This window comes from Armigeres subalbatus, chromosome 1, assembly GCF_024139115.2.
Source record: "Armigeres subalbatus isolate Guangzhou_Male chromosome 1, GZ_Asu_2, whole genome shotgun sequence".
Taxonomy (NCBI): domain Eukaryota; kingdom Metazoa; phylum Arthropoda; class Insecta; order Diptera; family Culicidae; genus Armigeres; species Armigeres subalbatus.
Window position 1 is genome coordinate 298,700,540 of NC_085139.1, and position 17,209 is coordinate 298,717,748.

General features: G+C 41.9%; 2 protein-coding genes across 3 annotated transcripts in view; both read left to right on the top strand.

The window, feature by feature from the left end:
- LOC134207784 (transcriptional regulator ovo-like) overlaps window positions 1-17,209 on the top strand; it is an 87,728-nt gene that overhangs the window by 38,089 nt on the left and 32,430 nt on the right. The window lies entirely within an intron of this gene.
- On the top strand, window positions 15,453-16,746 carry LOC134207786 (RYamide receptor-like). The gene has a single exon (XM_062683694.1). The coding sequence runs from the start codon at window positions 15,543-15,545 to the stop codon at window positions 16,722-16,724; it is 1,182 nt and encodes a 393-aa protein (XP_062539678.1). The 5' UTR covers window positions 15,453-15,542; the 3' UTR covers window positions 16,725-16,746.

Genomic DNA, 17,209 nt, shown 5'->3' on the forward strand with positions numbered 1-17,209 from the left:
TCTCTTCTATATAGAGCGGAATAATTGGTTCAGTGTACTCTATATGTGGTTTTACGTAGTTTACGTCGAGCGGTCGTATCTTGTATACAACCCCAACATTTTTTTACCTAATTTTGACAGCAGTTCTCCAAATTTTTGACAGGAATTCTTCGAAATTTGGAAGAACTTCTTAAAATTTCGAGACATTTTCCCCGAATTTCGACAGCTTTTTTATACTTTGGCTAAAATTCTTCAGATTCTCCAAATTTTGACAGAAGTTCAAACTTTGGAGGAAATTTTGGGCAGAAATTCTCCGAAATTCGGCCGAATGTAAATTTCGAGAAGCAATTCTCAAAATTTCGGCACATTCCAATGTTCCAAATTTTGGCAGGATCCAAATTTCGACAGAAATTCAAATTCTGGAAGGAATTTTGGGCAGAAATTCACAAAATATCGACATTTTTTTCCGAAAGTCCAACAGATTCTGTAACAATCTGCCGAAATTCTCCAAATTATGTTTCTGATGAAATATCAACAGATACTCTCCAAATTTTGGCAGAGATTTCTCTGATTTCGCAAGAAATTATCCACAATTCGACAAAAAAAAACAAATCTCGGGAGAAATATTCCAGCTTTGGCAGCAATTCTTCAAATTTCGACAAAAATACAAATTATGGAAGGAATTTCGGTCAGAAATTCACAGAATATGGACAATATTTCTCCGAATTTTCGACAGACTCTTCGGCCAGAGATTTCGGCCGAATTCTCCAAATTTTGTTTCTGCCAAAATATCGACAAACATTCTCCAACAAACATTCAAATATCAGATACAAACTCTTCATTGTTTGGCAGTAATTTTCCAAATCGTGGCAGAATTTCTCCGAATTAAGGCAGAAGTTTTTCATATGTCGACAGTAACTCTCAAAATTTCGGCATAAATTTGCACAGAAATACTCCAATATTCGGGCAGAAATTTTCAAATTTTTAATTTTTACCTAATTTCGACAGGAATTCTTCAAATTTTTGAACGAAATTATTTGAAATTTGGCAGATATTCTTAAATTTTCGAGACATATTCTTCGAATTTTGACAGAAATTCTCCTAAATTTCTAAAAATCTTCAGAATCTCCAAATTTTGACAAAAATTCAAACTTTGTAGGAAATGTTGGGAAGACATTCTCTAAAAGTTGTCAGAATACAAATTTCGAGCAGCAATCTGAATTTTTTGCCAAAATATTCTCAAAATTTCGGCGCATTCCAATGTTTCAAATTTTGGGAGAAATTCTCCAAATTTCGATAGAAATTCAAATTCTGGAAGGATTTTGGGGGGGTATTCACAAAATACAGACCAAATTTTTCCGAAATTCCGACCAGTTCTGCAAAATTTGGCCGAGATTTTGCTTCTGCTGAAATATCGACAGACATTCTCCAAATTTTGGTAGAGGCTTTCCGAATTTCAAAAGAAATTATCCACTCTTCGACAAAAAAACAAATCTCGGGAGAAATACTACAAAGTTTTGGCAGATATTCTCTATTTTTAGGAAGTTTTTTGAAGAACTTCTCTAAATTTCTGCAGTTCTACAAATTTTCAACATTTCGATAATTATAAAATTCCGACAGATTCTCTGAAATTCGGCTAAAATTTTCCAATTTTTTTTTTGCTGAAATATCGACAAACGTTCTTCTATTTTTGCAGAGATTCTCCAAATTTCGGTATTATTCGAAATTCGATAAAAATCCTTTAAATCTTGGGTGAGATATGAACTCACAAGAACAAATTTTTACAAAAATTCCCCGAATTTCGACGAAAATTCTCCGTATTCTGGCCAATTGTTCCACATTTAGGCCAAATATCGGCAATTTTGGTGGAAATTCTCCAAATTTCCGAAGAAACTTTCAAATTTTTTGCAGAAATTTGGCATAGAAATGCTCCAAGCTTTGGTAGGAATTCTTCATGGTTTGGGGAGAAATTATTCAGATAACCAGTCAACAGTAATTCTTCAAATTTGCCACAGAAATTCTCCGTCATTCGGCAAAAAATCTCCGTATTTTGGCAGAAATTTCGGCAGAATGTGGAAAAAGTTAGGTCAAATTTCGGAAGAAACGTCCCAAGCATTGGCAAAAATTCTTTAAGCTTTGGAAAGAAATTTTTCAGACAACCAACCAATCAACAGCAATTCTTCAAATTATTTACAGAAATTCTTCGAAATTCGACAAAATTCTTCTTCAGAAATATCCAGTTTTGAGAGACATTCTCCGAATTTTAGCAGAAAGTCTTCAAAGTCCCAATATTTCGGAAGAAATGCGCCAAGCTGTGGCAAAAATTCTTCACGCTTTGCATAGAAATCCTTCAGACAGCCAACCAACCAACAGCAATTCATCAAATTTCTAACAAAAATTCTCCGAAATGCGGCAAAAATTCTTCAAATTTCAGCAGAAATATCCAGTTATTTGGGAGGCTCATTTGCCGTGAAGCGTTACGGAGCCGAAACTCTGTTTTCAAAACATTTTTTTTATTCTTTATTTACGTGAATTTTTCAACACAGCTTTTATGTTTCTTATACAATATTGTTAGTTTTGGGGGAACCGAAAGACAGCTTTTGAGAGACATTCTCCGAATATTAGTCGAAACTCTCCAAATCCCAATATCGACAAAAAATTTCAGAATTTCCGACAGATTCTCTGAAATTTGGCTGAAATTCTTCAAATTTTGTTTCTGCCAAATTAACGTTCTCCAATTTTAGCAGAAATTCTTCAAATTTCGGCAGGAATTTCCCAAAGTTCGACAAAAATCCTTTAAAATTATTCTCGGGATTAATTCTCCAAATTTTTGGCAGAAATTCCCCAAATTTTGACAAAAAATCTCCGTTTTTTGGCAGATTTTTTTTTCACATTTCGAAAATTAGAAATTCTTCATGCTTTGAGGATAAATTCTTCAGATAGCCAACCAACCAACAGCAATTCTTCAAATTTTTCACAGCAATTCTCCGAATTTTGGAAAAAAAATCTACAAATTTCTTCAGAAATATCCAGTTTTTGAGAGGCATACTCCGAATTTCGGCAGAAATTCACCAACTTCTTCGCATTTCGACAAAAATTCTCCGAAATTCCGACAGATTCTCTGCCGAAATATCAACAACATTCTCCAATTTTGGTAGAAATTCTCTTAATTTCGACAGAAGTCCTCCAAATCTTGGCAGATATTTTCCAAATGGTGATATAATTTATTCACATTTCGACAAACATTCTCCAAATTGCGGCAGAAATTCTCAAAATTTTGACAGAAATTCTTTGAAATTTGGCAGACATTTTTCAGATTTTGAGACATTTTCTCCGAAGTTGGACAGAATTTGTAGACAAATTTTTGTGAAAATTTTGGCAGCCTTTTTAAATTTTGAAAAAAAATTTTGGAAGAATTTTTGAGCAGAAATTGTTCAAAATTTGAGAAGCAATCTCTGACTTTTGTTTCTACCGAAATATCGACCGCTTTGGTAGAAATTCTTTATGCTTTGAGGAGAAATTCTTCAGATAACCCACCAACCAACAGCAATTCTTCATTTTTTTCAAAGCAAATCTTCAAATTTTTCACAGAATTTCTCCGAAATTTAACACAAGTTCTACAAATTTCTTCAGAAATATCAAGTTTCTGAGAGACTTACTCCGAATTTCGGCAGAAATTCACCAAATTCTTCACATTTCGATAAAAATTCTCCGAAACTCCGACCGAGATTTTCCAAATTTTGTTTCTGCCGAATTATCGACAGACATTCTCAATTTTTTGTAGAAATTCTCTTAATTTCGACAGAAGTGTTCCAAATCTCGGCAGATATTTTCCAAATAATGATACAATTTATCCACAATTCGACAAGCATTCTCCAATTTTCGGCAGAAATTGTCAAAATTTTGAAAGAAATTCTTTGAAATTCGGCAGAAATTCTTCAGATTTTGAGACATGTTCTCCATGGCGGCTTTTTCAAATTTTGACAAAAATTCTCCAAATTCTCAAAATTTTGACAGATAATCAAACTTTGGAAGAAATTTTGGACAGAAATTGTCCAAAATTTGACAGAATTCAAATTTTGAGAAGCAATCTCTGAATTTTGTTTCTGTCGAAATATCGACCGCTTTGGTAGAAATTCTTCATGCTTTGAGGAGAAATTCTCCAGATAACCAACCAACCAACACCAATTTTTCATTTTTTCAAAGCAAATCTTCAAATTTTTCACAGAAAATCTCCGAAATTTGGCAAAAGTTCTACAAATTTTTTCAAAAATATCCAGTTTTTGAGAGACTTACCAAATTCTTCACATTTCGACTAAAATTATCCGAAACTCCGACAGATTCTCTGAAATTCGGCCGAAATTCTCCAAATTTTGTTTCTGCCGAAATATCGACAGACATTCTCAAATTTTGGCAGAAATGATCTAATTTCGACAGAAGTCCCTCAAATCTCGGCAAAAAATATCCAAATTTCAACAAAACTCCTTCTAGTCCTTCTAGTCAAAAAAAATTCTTCGATTTTTGATAAGGCATTTTCAATATTTCGGCAAACAATTTCCGAACTTCGGCGGAATTTCTCAAAATTTTGACAGAAACTTTTCAAATTTCGTATTAATTTGATCTTTTGGTTGCATTTGTTTTACTTTTGTCAGCATTATTTTCTGACACAAATTAGAGTAGTTAAAGTAGTTAAAAAAATGAACACAAATTTGTTTGAATTCCTAATTTGTCCGACAGAATGCTTCCACCAAGAAGAAACTCAACCGATGAATAATTTTTTTTGATTTGGATTCCAACAATGATTCATTTTTTATTTAATTTTTTATGTTGCCAAAATTGAAAGGCTTCATTGCCACAATAACACGTTCGCTGCCGGATGGCAACCATATGGCTGAGTTGCGACTAGCAAAGAATATTTATATTGTTGGGTTGAGTCGAGAAATGAAAATTACCAAAGGAAAACGAACCAGTTGGCTTCTCGTTGGAATATGTGCTCGTCACTGCCAAGCCGATGAAGCAAACGTGCAGAAAAGCGGCAACCCGCATCTAATGATAGAATAGAATAAATTATCTTGTTAGAAAAGATGTAATACTCACAACATATAAAACTATGCGCTTGCTAAGCTTTGTGAAAATCGTAACAAAAATCCGCTCGTGTGGTGCCAAACGGAAAAAAAAATATTTTTTTTTAAATAATAAAAAGTTTCTGAATACTAACTCAAGACACCAATGAGAATATGACTGAACAACGACAATATGTTTTTTTTTGTATTCAATGCAATCAATATAATTTTAACTGGGGTTCAAACATGACTTGTCCAATTTCGGGCATAAATTTTACGAACAATTCAAAAATTCTTCGATATATAAAAAAAAAAGAAGTCCTACAAAAAATCTTTCAAATTCGCACAGAAATCCTATTTTGTCTGGATCTCTGAGCTAACAAAAAATACTGTACACAGATTCCAAACAGTAGCCCAAAATGGTCGTGTCTAAGCTGAGCAAAATCGAGAATTATTCTACCTATAAAAACAATTCAAAATCATGTATTTTTACCATTTCCTTTTAACGAAAAATTTCTTACAGCTAAAATTACACCTGGATTGTATAAATATTTATCTGATTTTCGGGATACCTCAAGAAACAATTCAAGTGTCTTGTTTTCGAAACACATCGGAATAGCATCAAGTAGATATTCACGTTCCTACCTACAAAAAAAAGTACAATACTCCGCATGAATTCATTTGTTTGAATGCAAACAAGAATGCAATTTCTAAGTATTTCAGTCCGTATAAGGAGTAGTTGTAGGGAGAGCTGGTCGGGATTCCTATTATAAAATCATTCGGAAGTCATTTAGAGTTTCAACATTGATAAATTTTCACTCTTGTTGAAATTCATTACAAGTTCCAGCCCAAGTTCGTGCGATTTCTGATTGGATTTTACGAATTTCATCTTGTGTTTATTTTAGTTGTTTCAAAAATCAGAGAGTGGTCTGGAATTCAAAAAGATTTTCCTTGATTGCGATCAGAATTATTCTGAGGTTACATGAAAGCCTTTTGGTTCGGGCTTTCAGTTTGCATACGAACCTGTAGTTTAACAGAACTACCGAAAGACTGTTTTCGTCCCCCAAATTTTCAATTTATTCCCTTGTGAATGCTTTTCTACTTCTATGATGATTACATGAATTCCCCTGCTCACAAGGATTTGTTAGAATTTTAACAAGAGTTTGTCCTATGTTTCGATTGAATTTGTTTAAATTTCAAGAATTCGTTTAAATTTTTGTGAATTCGATCCTGTTTTAACTTGAATTAAAAATAAAATCGTCTGCAATTTAACAGGATGTCCTCTTAATTACAATTGGAATTCATATGATCTTGTATAACACGTTTTGAAATTTAAAGCCAAATAAGTTTCGAAGAGAACCAGTTTGCGTACCAACTTAAACTCGTTCTAATTTCTATTGCGGGTTGTGCAGGTTAACCGAACTACTGAAAGCACGTCTTGACTTCAATAGATTTTTTAATTAATTAACCTCAAGAATTCGTTTGTTCAAACAATTTGATCGAATCCCTCTTTTTAGGGATTAAATATTATTATTTAGGGATGAAACAAAAATTAAATGAACAGAATTATTGCTTTCTAAACAGTTAAAATTTTGACCACCAACATCTACACAAACGAACCGTTGTGATAACAGCTTCGGTGTGTTTGTGTTTGCGCACCCGCGTTCAAGAACATTCCCCCGTCACTCACCCACCCGCCTCCCCAACAGTGATGTAATTTCACTGATGTTAGTCAATCCTCCCGATTCGTAGTCCGTCGCAAGTACAAGCAACTAACGACGACGAGTGCTCCTCAAGCCCGACACAGAAAAGCAAAGCAATCGCTGACTTTTGTTGAACCGGGCGGCGATGATGTTGGTTGCCATACCAACACAACGATTGCTTGGCAGCGCGCGGCGACCACCCCAACAACCACCTCCTCGTCGCCGTCACGTCAGTCAGTATCGTTCTGCTTGCGGCTTACTGTGCTTTTCGCTCCCGCTCGCTCGCTCGCGCTGGTTGTTGTTGGGGTAGCGCGCAGAAGTACAGTTAGCCGCCGCAGCAGCGCTGTCTCTCGTCGCGGGTTAGCTGCCTCTTGGTGGTTGTGCGCGCTGCGCTGTTGATGCGCGTTGGTATTAAGTCACGCGAAGAAGACAAAAAAAGCTGACTCGGCGTTCTTCACCTTCATTATGCTTATTTTAGTTTTTTTTTTCTTCTTCGTCGAACCGCGGTCCCTTCCCGACCCCACGCTGCTATTCCGCGATCTAAGCTCGAAGCTTAGATCGCTGCGCTGTACCGAGCGAGCGAGCGCGCGGGGTTTCGTCTTGTGGCATTTTTTCACCTCCTTCTTCGTTTGGGGCCTTTGCGACGGGGCTGCACTAAAGAGAGACCATTTCACCGTGACTTTGATCATGACACTGACTGTGAACAAAGCCGTGGTCGCGGAGCGCTCGTTCGCTGCTGCCGTTGTTGACGGTCGTCGTCGTGGTCTCGGTTGGCCGTGAGTGTGGTGTGTTTTGCCTAAGAGGTGGTGATCTTGGACTTGAAGTTGCGCCGCCGTCGCCGCAGCTTTGCTACTTTGCCTAGGTTCTGCTTTTTTTTCTTTCCTTCGGTGATCTTGACACACAGAAGCAAGATGGCGGAGAAAGGAAATGAGAAATTAAATTAGAATGGTGCTCTTTTTCCATCGGCTAGGGGGTGGTTGGTTGGTTTGGGCCGAGGATGCGGCGCTGTTGGGGGGCTTTAATTCGGTGAAAGGGGGAGGAAATAGATCGCTTGTCGGAGTGATCGCTATGAAGATGATCATCATCGTCAAATTCAAGATCACCGGGTGGTTGAGGTTGTTGGAGATGCTGGCGGACCGGCGGATGTGCATTAAGAATGAAAATGACCGCCGGTGGCGGCAGCAGCAGTGATCTGGTGATGAGTGAGAAGTAGCACTACAAGGTCGTTGAACTTTCTCTGAACGCAAGATGGTGATGGAGAAGTGGCCCCCTGAAGGCTCCGGGGCGAAGATGCGTGGAATAATGAGATGAGATGGATTGATGGCCGACGGTTTTCTGATGTCATTGCTTCCGGAGTTTGACGATAGTTGTTTGACAAACTGTTTTCCTACTATCGTCATCATCTCCCAGTGAAAAAACTTAGCCATTTAATATTGTCTATGCGCTTCATGGAAATATGACAAAACAAGTTTGAATTTAAAAAATAGAACCCTGGCAACTGGTTCGACTCAAATGATTGAATTCCATTCGATTGGTTGAATATCTCATCGTCTCCAATGTGTTCTTGGTTAATCATAATTTCCGTTACGAGGCCATTAGGTTGAGAAGGTCGTCAAATTAAAAAGACGAATATTCGAATATTTAAATGACGAACGGATGTTGGGGTGATTAGCAACTTACAGAATGCTGCCGTAGAAACAATCTGGTTTACAGCGAAGGGATCTTAAGGGACGGAATGCCGGCCATGTTTCACGCACAATCTGACAGAGAGCAAATGATTTTTTTCCACATAGTAGTAAGAGGAAAACATTATCTTTTTAATTTAGAATTGAAACTTCTATTTTGCTATTTTGCACAGTAACTTTTGCGGGGAGTCCAACTAATGCTAAGGTCGGAATTTCTGTAGCCGAAACCAAAATTTGTAAATTTTTCCATCATATTTTTTATCGAAATCTGTGGCCTGATTAGTGTATTCGGAAACATTGGCTACATTCAGATGTCTCCCTGGGAATCTGGTACCCTCGGAATGATTTTATCAATCAAACTCTACAGCCGAGAGCCGATGCGATTATTAATGGTCCACGTTCGGAAACCTTACCAGGAGCCTAGATCCTTCAGCTATGTTGGCTAATTTCGATTTGGTTCGAAACAAATTCTGTGACGCATCATACTTCATGGTTTAGCAATTCAAATCTTCTGGAACCTTGTTCCGTCAGGGAAGTTTGAAAGCCATCTTGCGGATTGATCGCAACGTTGTGATGACGCAAATCCAATTGAACAGAGGACTTTTTTGCCACGTTTGGGACTTGTTATTCGACTAGTTTTGAAACGCAGCTTTCGACATATCAAAAGTATGGATTCGAATTTAAATCTATTTAGTCATTGAAACAGGAATCTTCTCAGGGCCATTTTTCTCTCAGGCAAGCAATGCATTCTGAATTAGCTACAAAATCCCTTCTATGACAAATTTGGTTTTGCAATACCAAACCAAACCAATCCAATGAATATTTTGGTCAGTTACTTAATAGATCAAAAGTTTAACAGGCGAAATTTTAAACTCCTTGACGAATTTGACACGAAATAGCTTTTGTGAAAAAAAAAACTTTTCTTTTGCTCTGAAGATGTTTTCTCTTAGTAGTTTTTGTTTTTTTGTTATTCTGAAGACCATGAATTTCAAATCTGAGCGTTTCTGCTTCTCATATCCAATGTCTTACTGAACAACTTTCCACAAAGTACCCGGTTGCTGTTTTATGTTGGAAGCGTTCTGTCTTCACATAAGGAGCCTGTTCTGTCTTAATGCAATTATCTTCAAGAATATTTTTGCTTCAACTGCCGCACATTCGAATGTACGGACATCCTTTTCTCATATGGAAGGGTCATTTCGCCGAAACCCATTCGGCGTCTCACGTCTCACTTTTCACACCTCATTTCTCACTTTTCAATTGTCCTATTGGGCCAAATAATATATTCATCCAAATGTCTCTCACTTTTTACAGTGAGAAGTGAGAAATGAGGAAAGAGAAGTGAGATGTCTTATTTATTACCCATTTCTCACATCTCACTGTGAACAGTGAGTAGTGCGAAGTGAGAAGTGAGACGTCTTACTACTCACGTTTTACAGCAAGCAGTGAGAAATGAAAAGTATTGAGACGTCTCACTTCTAACTCCTCATATCTCACTTCTCACTGCGAAAAGTGAGTAGTGAGACGTCTCTCTTTTCACTCCTAATTTCTCACTTCTTGCTGCGAAAAATGAGTAGTGAGGCGTCTCACTTCGTACTAATCACTTCTTACAGTGAGAAGTGAGAAATAAGGTTTGAGAAGTGAGACTTCTCACTTTTCACAACTAATTTCTCACTTTTAAAATGACCAATTTGGCCAAATGTCCTGCATGACATGTTCGGTCAAATGATCTGTTCGACCAATTGTCCTTTTCGGCCAAATGTCCATTTCGGCCAACTGTCCTATTCGGCCAAATGTCCTATTCGGTTAAATGACCTATGACTTTCGGTCTTATAGTCTGTTCGGCCAAATGACATTCGGGAAAACGGCCCTTCCCCTTTTCTAATAGCTTTTTCGTACCAAAATACTTCATACTTCAAATTTGAAGAAACTTTTGCCTCACATTAGAAGCATCTAGGGTCCCCGTTTTTTATTAATCGGGTGGAGTTTCTTCCAATTCTTTTGAGGGTTCTAATCGAAATCCATTTCAAGGGTCTCTTCCGTGATTTTGTTCAGAATCCTACTCCGGACTCCGTTCGAAATCCCCCCCGGATTCACCTCAGAACTTGACTTTGAATTCTGTTCAGAACAATTCACCGAATTTTGTTCTAAATCCAATTCGGATTCTGTTCAGAACCACAATCCACATTCTATTCAAAATCTTGCTCTAGAATGTGTCTTGAATCCTGGTCCAGATTTCGTTGATAATTCCACTCTGCGTTCAACTCAGATCTCTATTCAGAAATCTGCTCAGTCTAATGTTCAGAATCCTATTACGAATTTCTTTCAAAATCATACAGAGTACAGCTCTTAATCTTACCTAGAATTCTGTTCAGAATCCTATTCTGCATAGGATTTTTAGAATCCTACTTTGAATTCTGTTCGGAATTATAATCCGGTTTCTGTGCAGAATCCTCATCTGGATTTTATTTAGAATCCCAATTCGAATTCTATTCAAAATCCTGCTCCGGATTATGTTCCGAATCCTTCTCAAGATTCTGTTTTGAATCCATCTCCGAATCTTGTTTGAAATCCTACTCCGAATTCTGTTGAGAATCCTACTCTAATTTCTGTTCAAAATAGTACTCTGGATTCTCTTCAGAACAGAATTCCCATCCAAATACTTTTTAACAATACTAATCCGCATTCTATTCGGCATCTGGATGCAGTTCAGAATCATACTCCGGATTCTATTCAGAATCCTAAATTGGATTATTATTAGAATCCGTCTGTGGATTATTTTTAAAGTCCATCTACGGATTCTGAGAATTCTCCTTTCAAGAGGCTCTAAGGCCCCTTTTCAAAGAGCTTAGAGACCTCATTCCAAGAGGCTCAGAAGCCTCCTTTCAAGAGGCTCACATGTCTCCTTCTAAAGGGGTCGGAAGCCTCCTTCTAAGAGGCTTGGAAGCCTCCTTTCAAGAGGCTCGAAAAACTCCTTTCAAGAGGCTCGAAAGCCTCCTTTCAAGAGGCTCGGAAACCTCCTTTCAAGAGCCTCGGAAGCCTCATTTCAAGAGGCTCGGAAGCCTCCTTTCAAGAGCCTCGGAAGCCTCATTTCAAGAGGCTCGGAAGCCTCCTTTCAAGAGGCTCGGAAGCCTCCTTTCAAGAGGCTCGGAAGCCTCCTTTCAAGAGGCTTGGAAGCCTCCTTTCAAGAGGCTCGGAAGCCTCCTTTCAAGAGGCTCGGAAGCCTCCTTTCAAGAAGCTCGGAAGTCTCCTTTCAAGAGGCTCGGAAGTCCCTTTTCAATAGGCTCGGAAGCCTCCTTCCAAGAGGCTCGGAAGACTCCTTCCAAGAGGCTCGGAAGCCTCCTTCCAAGAGGCTCGGAAGCCTCCTTTCAAGAAGCTCGGAAGTCCCTTTTCAATAGGCTCGGAAGCCTTCTTTCAAGAGGCTCGGAAGCCTCCTTTCAAGAGGCTCGGAAGCCTCCTTTCAAGAGGCTCGGAAGCCTCCTTTCAAGAGGCTCGGAAGCCTCCTTTCAAGAGGCTCGGAAGCCTCCTTTCAAGAGGCTCGGCCTCCTTCAAGAGGCCCGGAAGCCTCCTTTCAAGAGGCTCAGAGCCTCCTTTCAAGAGGCTCAGGAAGCCTCCTTTCAAGAGGCTCGGAAGCCTCCTTTCAAGAGGCTCAGAAGCCTCCTTTCAAGAGGCCTGGAAGCAGCCTCCTTTCAAGAGGCTCAGCCTCCTTCAAGAGGCCTGGAAGCCTCCTTCAAGAGGCCCGGAAGCCTCCTTTCAAGAGGCCTGGAAGCCTCCTTCAAGAGGCTCGGAAGCCTCCTTTCAAGAGGCTCAGAGCCTCCTTTCAAGAGGCTCTGGAAGCCTCCTTTCAAGAGGCTCAGAAGCCTCCTTCAAGAGGCCCAGCCTCCTTCAAGAGGCCCAGCCTCCTTCAAGAGGAAGCTCCTTCAAGAGGCCCAGCCTCCTTCAAGAGGCCTGAAGCCTCCTTCAAGAGGCCCAGCCTCCTTCAAGAGGCTCAAGCCTCCTTTCAAGAGGCCTGGAAGCCTCCTTCAAGAGGCTCAGCCTCCTTTCAAGAGGCTCGGAAGCCTCCTTCAAGAGGCCCGGAAGCCTCCTTTCAAGAGGCTCAGCCTCCTTTCAAGAGGCCTCAGAAGCCTCCTTCAAGAGGCCTGGAAGCCTCCTTTCAAGAGGCCTGGAAGCCTCCTTTCAAGAGGCTCAGAAGCCTCCTTTCAAGAGGCCTGGAAGCCTCCTTTCAAGAGGCCTGGAAGCCTCCTTCAAGAGGCCTGGAAGCCTCCTTTCAAGAGGCTCAAGCCTCCTTCAAGAGGCCTCAGGAAGCCTCCTTTCAAGAGGCTCAAGCCTCCTTCAAGAGGCCTGGAAGCCTCCTTCAAGAGGCCCGGAAGCCTCCTTTCAAGAGGCCTGAAGCCTCCTTCAAGAGGCCCGGAAGCCTCCTTTCAAGAGGCCTCGGAAGCCTCCTTTCAAGAGGCCTGGAAGCCTCCTTTCAAGAGGCTCAGGCCTCCTTTCAAGAGGCCTGGAAGCCTCTTCAAGAGGCTCGGAAGCCTCCTTCAAGAGGCTCAAGCCTCCTTCAAGAGGCTCAGAAGCCTCCTTTCAAGAGGCCCGGAAGCCCTTCAAGAGGCCTCAAGCCTCTTCAAGAGGCCTGGAAGCCTCCTTCAAGAGGCTCGGAAGCCTCCTTCAAGAGGCTTGGAAGCCTCCTTTCAAGAGGCTTGAAGCCTCCTTTCAAGAGGCCTCAGAGACCTCCTTTCGAGAGGCTCAAGCCTCCTTTCAAGAGGCCTGGAAGCCTTCTTCAAGAGGCCTCGGAAGCCTCCTTTCAAGAGGCTCGGAAGCCTCCTTTCAAGAGGCTCGGAAGCCTCCTTTCAAGAGGCTCGGAAGCCTCCTTTCAAGAGGCTCGGAAGCCTCCTTTCAAGAGGCTCGGAAGCCTTCTTTCAAGAGGCTCGGAAGCCTCCTTTCAAGAGGCTCGGAAGCTCGGAGGCTTGGAAGTCTTCTTTCAATAAGCTTGGAAGTCTCGTTTGAATAGTCTTGAAACCCTCCTTCCAAGAAGCTCGAAAGCCTGCTTTCAAGAGGCTCGGAAACCTCGTTTCAAGAGGCTCGGAAGGCTCGCTTTAAGAGACTCAGAAGTCTCTTTTCAAGAGGTTAGGAAGCCTCCTTTCATGAGGCTCGAAAGCCTTCTTTCAAGAGGCACCTTTCAAAAGGCTTAAAGTCTCCTTCCAAAAAGCTCAGAAAAATGCTTTCAGGGTGCTCGGGAGCCTTCTCTCAGGAGGCTCGGGAGCCTCCTCTCAAGAGGCTCGGCAGTCTCCTTTCAAGAGATTCGGGAGCCTCCTTTTAAGAAGTTTTGTAGCCTCGTTTCAATAGACTAAAAAGCTTCCTTCCATACGGCGCAGTTCTTCAAAAGCGACTCGGAAGCCTATAAAACGTCTTCAACGTCTTGTAAGAAGCTTGATGTATGAACTTATTTTGAATTGAAATCTTTCACGGAATAATGAAATAACGTTTACAAAATCCTGAGATGGAATTTGATTTTGGAATCCAGAGTTGAATTCTGAGCAGAATCCCAAAATCGTATCTGGTTAGTATCCTGAGATGGATTCTAAACAAAATCCTGAGATGGATCCCGAAGAGAATACCGAGATGAATTCTAATCAGAACCCTAAGATCGATTATGAACAGAATCCTGAGATGGATACTGAACAAAATTTTGAAATGGATTCGTCTGCTAATTCTGAGCAGAATCCATAATTTCGATCACTTCTTAGGATTTAGGATCTTTAATTCATAACTCTTCTCGGGATTTGATTGAGAATCCATTCGATTCAGAGTCCCTGCGTATATTTCTGTGCGATTCAAACAGTACTTGCTGAAAAAGTTTCCAAACAAGACTGAAACTCTGTTCCGCAATTGTTCTGAAAGCGATCCAACAAATCCACCACTCCGCCAACCGAAAACCGAAATGAGTCCGGAAAGCCACATTCCCATTGTGCCCGTCGTCGTTGCGGTTGGACACATTCATATTCTAATCAGGCGTCGACAGCTGCCTGAATGAATGACGGAGGGGGGATATGACGAAATTTGGACTCTCGGACAAAAATAATGCTAATTGCTACTCCATCGAATCGCACTCAACAGTAAAACAGTCGCCGTTTCTCATTAGAATGCTAATGAAATGATTTTCGCCCGGAACCCGCTTGTGCCATGTGCGCTCAACCAGAAGAGCCCGCGGCGCGGTTCCACCACCACCGCCGGGACGGGCGCAAGAATGAATGATCCGATTATTTATTACACTGTTCTGAGATCGGTGCTGGATGGAAGCAGCAGCAGCAGAACCGGAGCGGAATCCGTTCGAATTATCATCAGATGCAAAACAGGTGATTCATTAATTCCGACCGCGCGCGCGCAAGCCAGAGCTGGTTCGGACGTTCTGCTGACGTCCGATCGTCGGTTGTTCCAAGCTGTTCAACGAACTGTGATCGCGCGCTAGAGTCGGAATTTCTACGCACGATCATAGGAATGAGAGTGCGAATTGTTTCGCGATATGAAAAGCAGGTGCCACTTGGCGATTCAAATGACGACGAACAAATGGTTCGGAAAAACAATGCGAGCTGCTGGGATCAGACACCATCCTGCCCTTAGCTTCGTGTCGAATGGAATCAATCGAAGCGTAAATGAACCGCTCGACCATATTGAGAAGAATGGAAGTTCCCTTCCCGGATTACGAGAGCATTACCGAGAACGGGTGTGACATAATGTGGGGGAAGGTCGGTGACTTTGTTTTAGTTCGATGATCTGGCAGGGCGTGATCAATTTCCACGATTGAACAAATGAGTGGAATTTTTGGCATCATTGACACATTTTCTTATCTTTGTCAATTTACGTATTGACATTTGCAACGTGCTCGATGCGTTTTCTTAGCTACTTTTTTTCAGGCAATGCCTCAAATTTTTGCCCTCACTCCCTTCAATATGGTGCCAACTACAAAGGGGATGGTCACCTATATGATGCCTACGTGCTAACCACTAGTCCATTTGTCACCGACATGCTACTTGAGTCAGCGCCGAGCAAGCAAAACAATCCCGGGACCACCGCAAACAGTATCAATCGAACGGTCATCCGCGACTAAACCTCTCTTCCGCGATATGAATTTCACCACCACCGGTGACGATTGGCCTAAAAACGGCACAATAATCCCCGATCCCGACAACGAAACCTTCCCCCAGTTCGACTGCGACAGTTCGTCATACATTCCGCAGGGGATCGCGTCCCTACGGTTCCAGATCCTGATTTGCCTCGCCTACAGTGCGATCTTCCTGGTCTCGGTCGTCGGCAACGTCGCCGTGTTTCTCGTAGTGCACTCGCTTCCCCGCATGAACACCGTCACCAATCTGTTCATCGCGAACCTCGCCCTCGGCGACATGCTGATGGCCATCTTCTGCATCCCGTTCTCGTTCGTGTCCATCTTCGTCCTGCAGTACTGGCCCTTCGGTGCCATCATCTGCCGGGTTGTCAACTACTCCCAAGCGATTTCGGTTCTGGTCAGCGCCTACACCATGATCGCGATCAGTGCCGACCGTTACCTGGCGATCATGTGGCCTCTGAAGCCTCGGGTCACCAAACGCCTGGCCCGCATCATCATCGTGCTCGTCTGGGCGGGAGCCCTCGCAACCGCAGCACCCATCCCCGTGTTCTCCACCCTGATCCAACCGACCGAATTCTACGACCAGTGCGACCTTTCGATCTGCACCGAGGTCTGGCCCGACGACCATTCCGACCACAGCTACTCGATCACGCTGATGACGCTGCAGTTCGTGGCCCCTTTAATCGTGCTGATCGTCACCTACGTGCAGATCGCCTACAAGGTCTGGGCCAAGACGCCTCCCGGTGAATCGGTCAAGCAGCGCGACCAGCGCATTCTGCACTCGAAGCGCAAGATGATCAAAATGATGATCACCGTGGTGGCGGTGTTCACCGTCTGCTGGCTGCCGTTCAACATCTTCATGCTGGTCCCGCTGGATCCGGACTGGCGCCCGCTGCCCTACCTGTGGTTCGCGTTCCACTGGCTGGCGATGTCGCACAGCTGCTACAATCCGATCATCTACTGCTACATGAACGTGAAGTTCCGGCAGGGGTTCCGCCGGCTGTGGGAGGTGATCCGGCGGAACTGTTGCTGCTGCTGCTGTGGGATGAGGCCGCAAAGACGGAGAAGTGATGTGAGTACCAGTACGGAGATGATGCAGCTGTTTCCGAGTACGACGCTGATGACGACGGTGGCGAGTAGTGGCGGCGCTGGAAGTCGGGAGTGGGGTCAGAAGGGGTTGTGAAAGAAATGAAAGTTGAATAAAAGAGTTGTGATGATGTTTTGAGATTTTGTTGTAAAGGCGAAAATGAATTCCAAGTTTCCACAATTCTATCAATCGATTAAGATGAAACAAAATGCTTTCAGTAACTCAATAGACGTTCTACTAGGATTCTTCTCTGCCAAAAATCCATCGTATCCAAAGATCCATCGCAGGGCACTGATCCGAATCCATCGCAGGGTACTGATCAGAATCCATCTCAGAACTCTGTTTTAGAATCCATATTAGAATTGTTTTAAGAATCGATCTCAGGATTCTGTTTAGAATCCTACTGAGGATTCTGTTCAAAATCCAGCTCAGGATTCTGTTCAGAATCCATCTCAGAGTTCTGTTCAAAATCCATCTCAGAATTCTATTCATAATCCATCTCAGAATTCTGTTTAGAATCCATCTAAGGATTCTGTTCAGAATCCATCTCAAGATTCTGTTCAGAATCCATCTCAGGATTC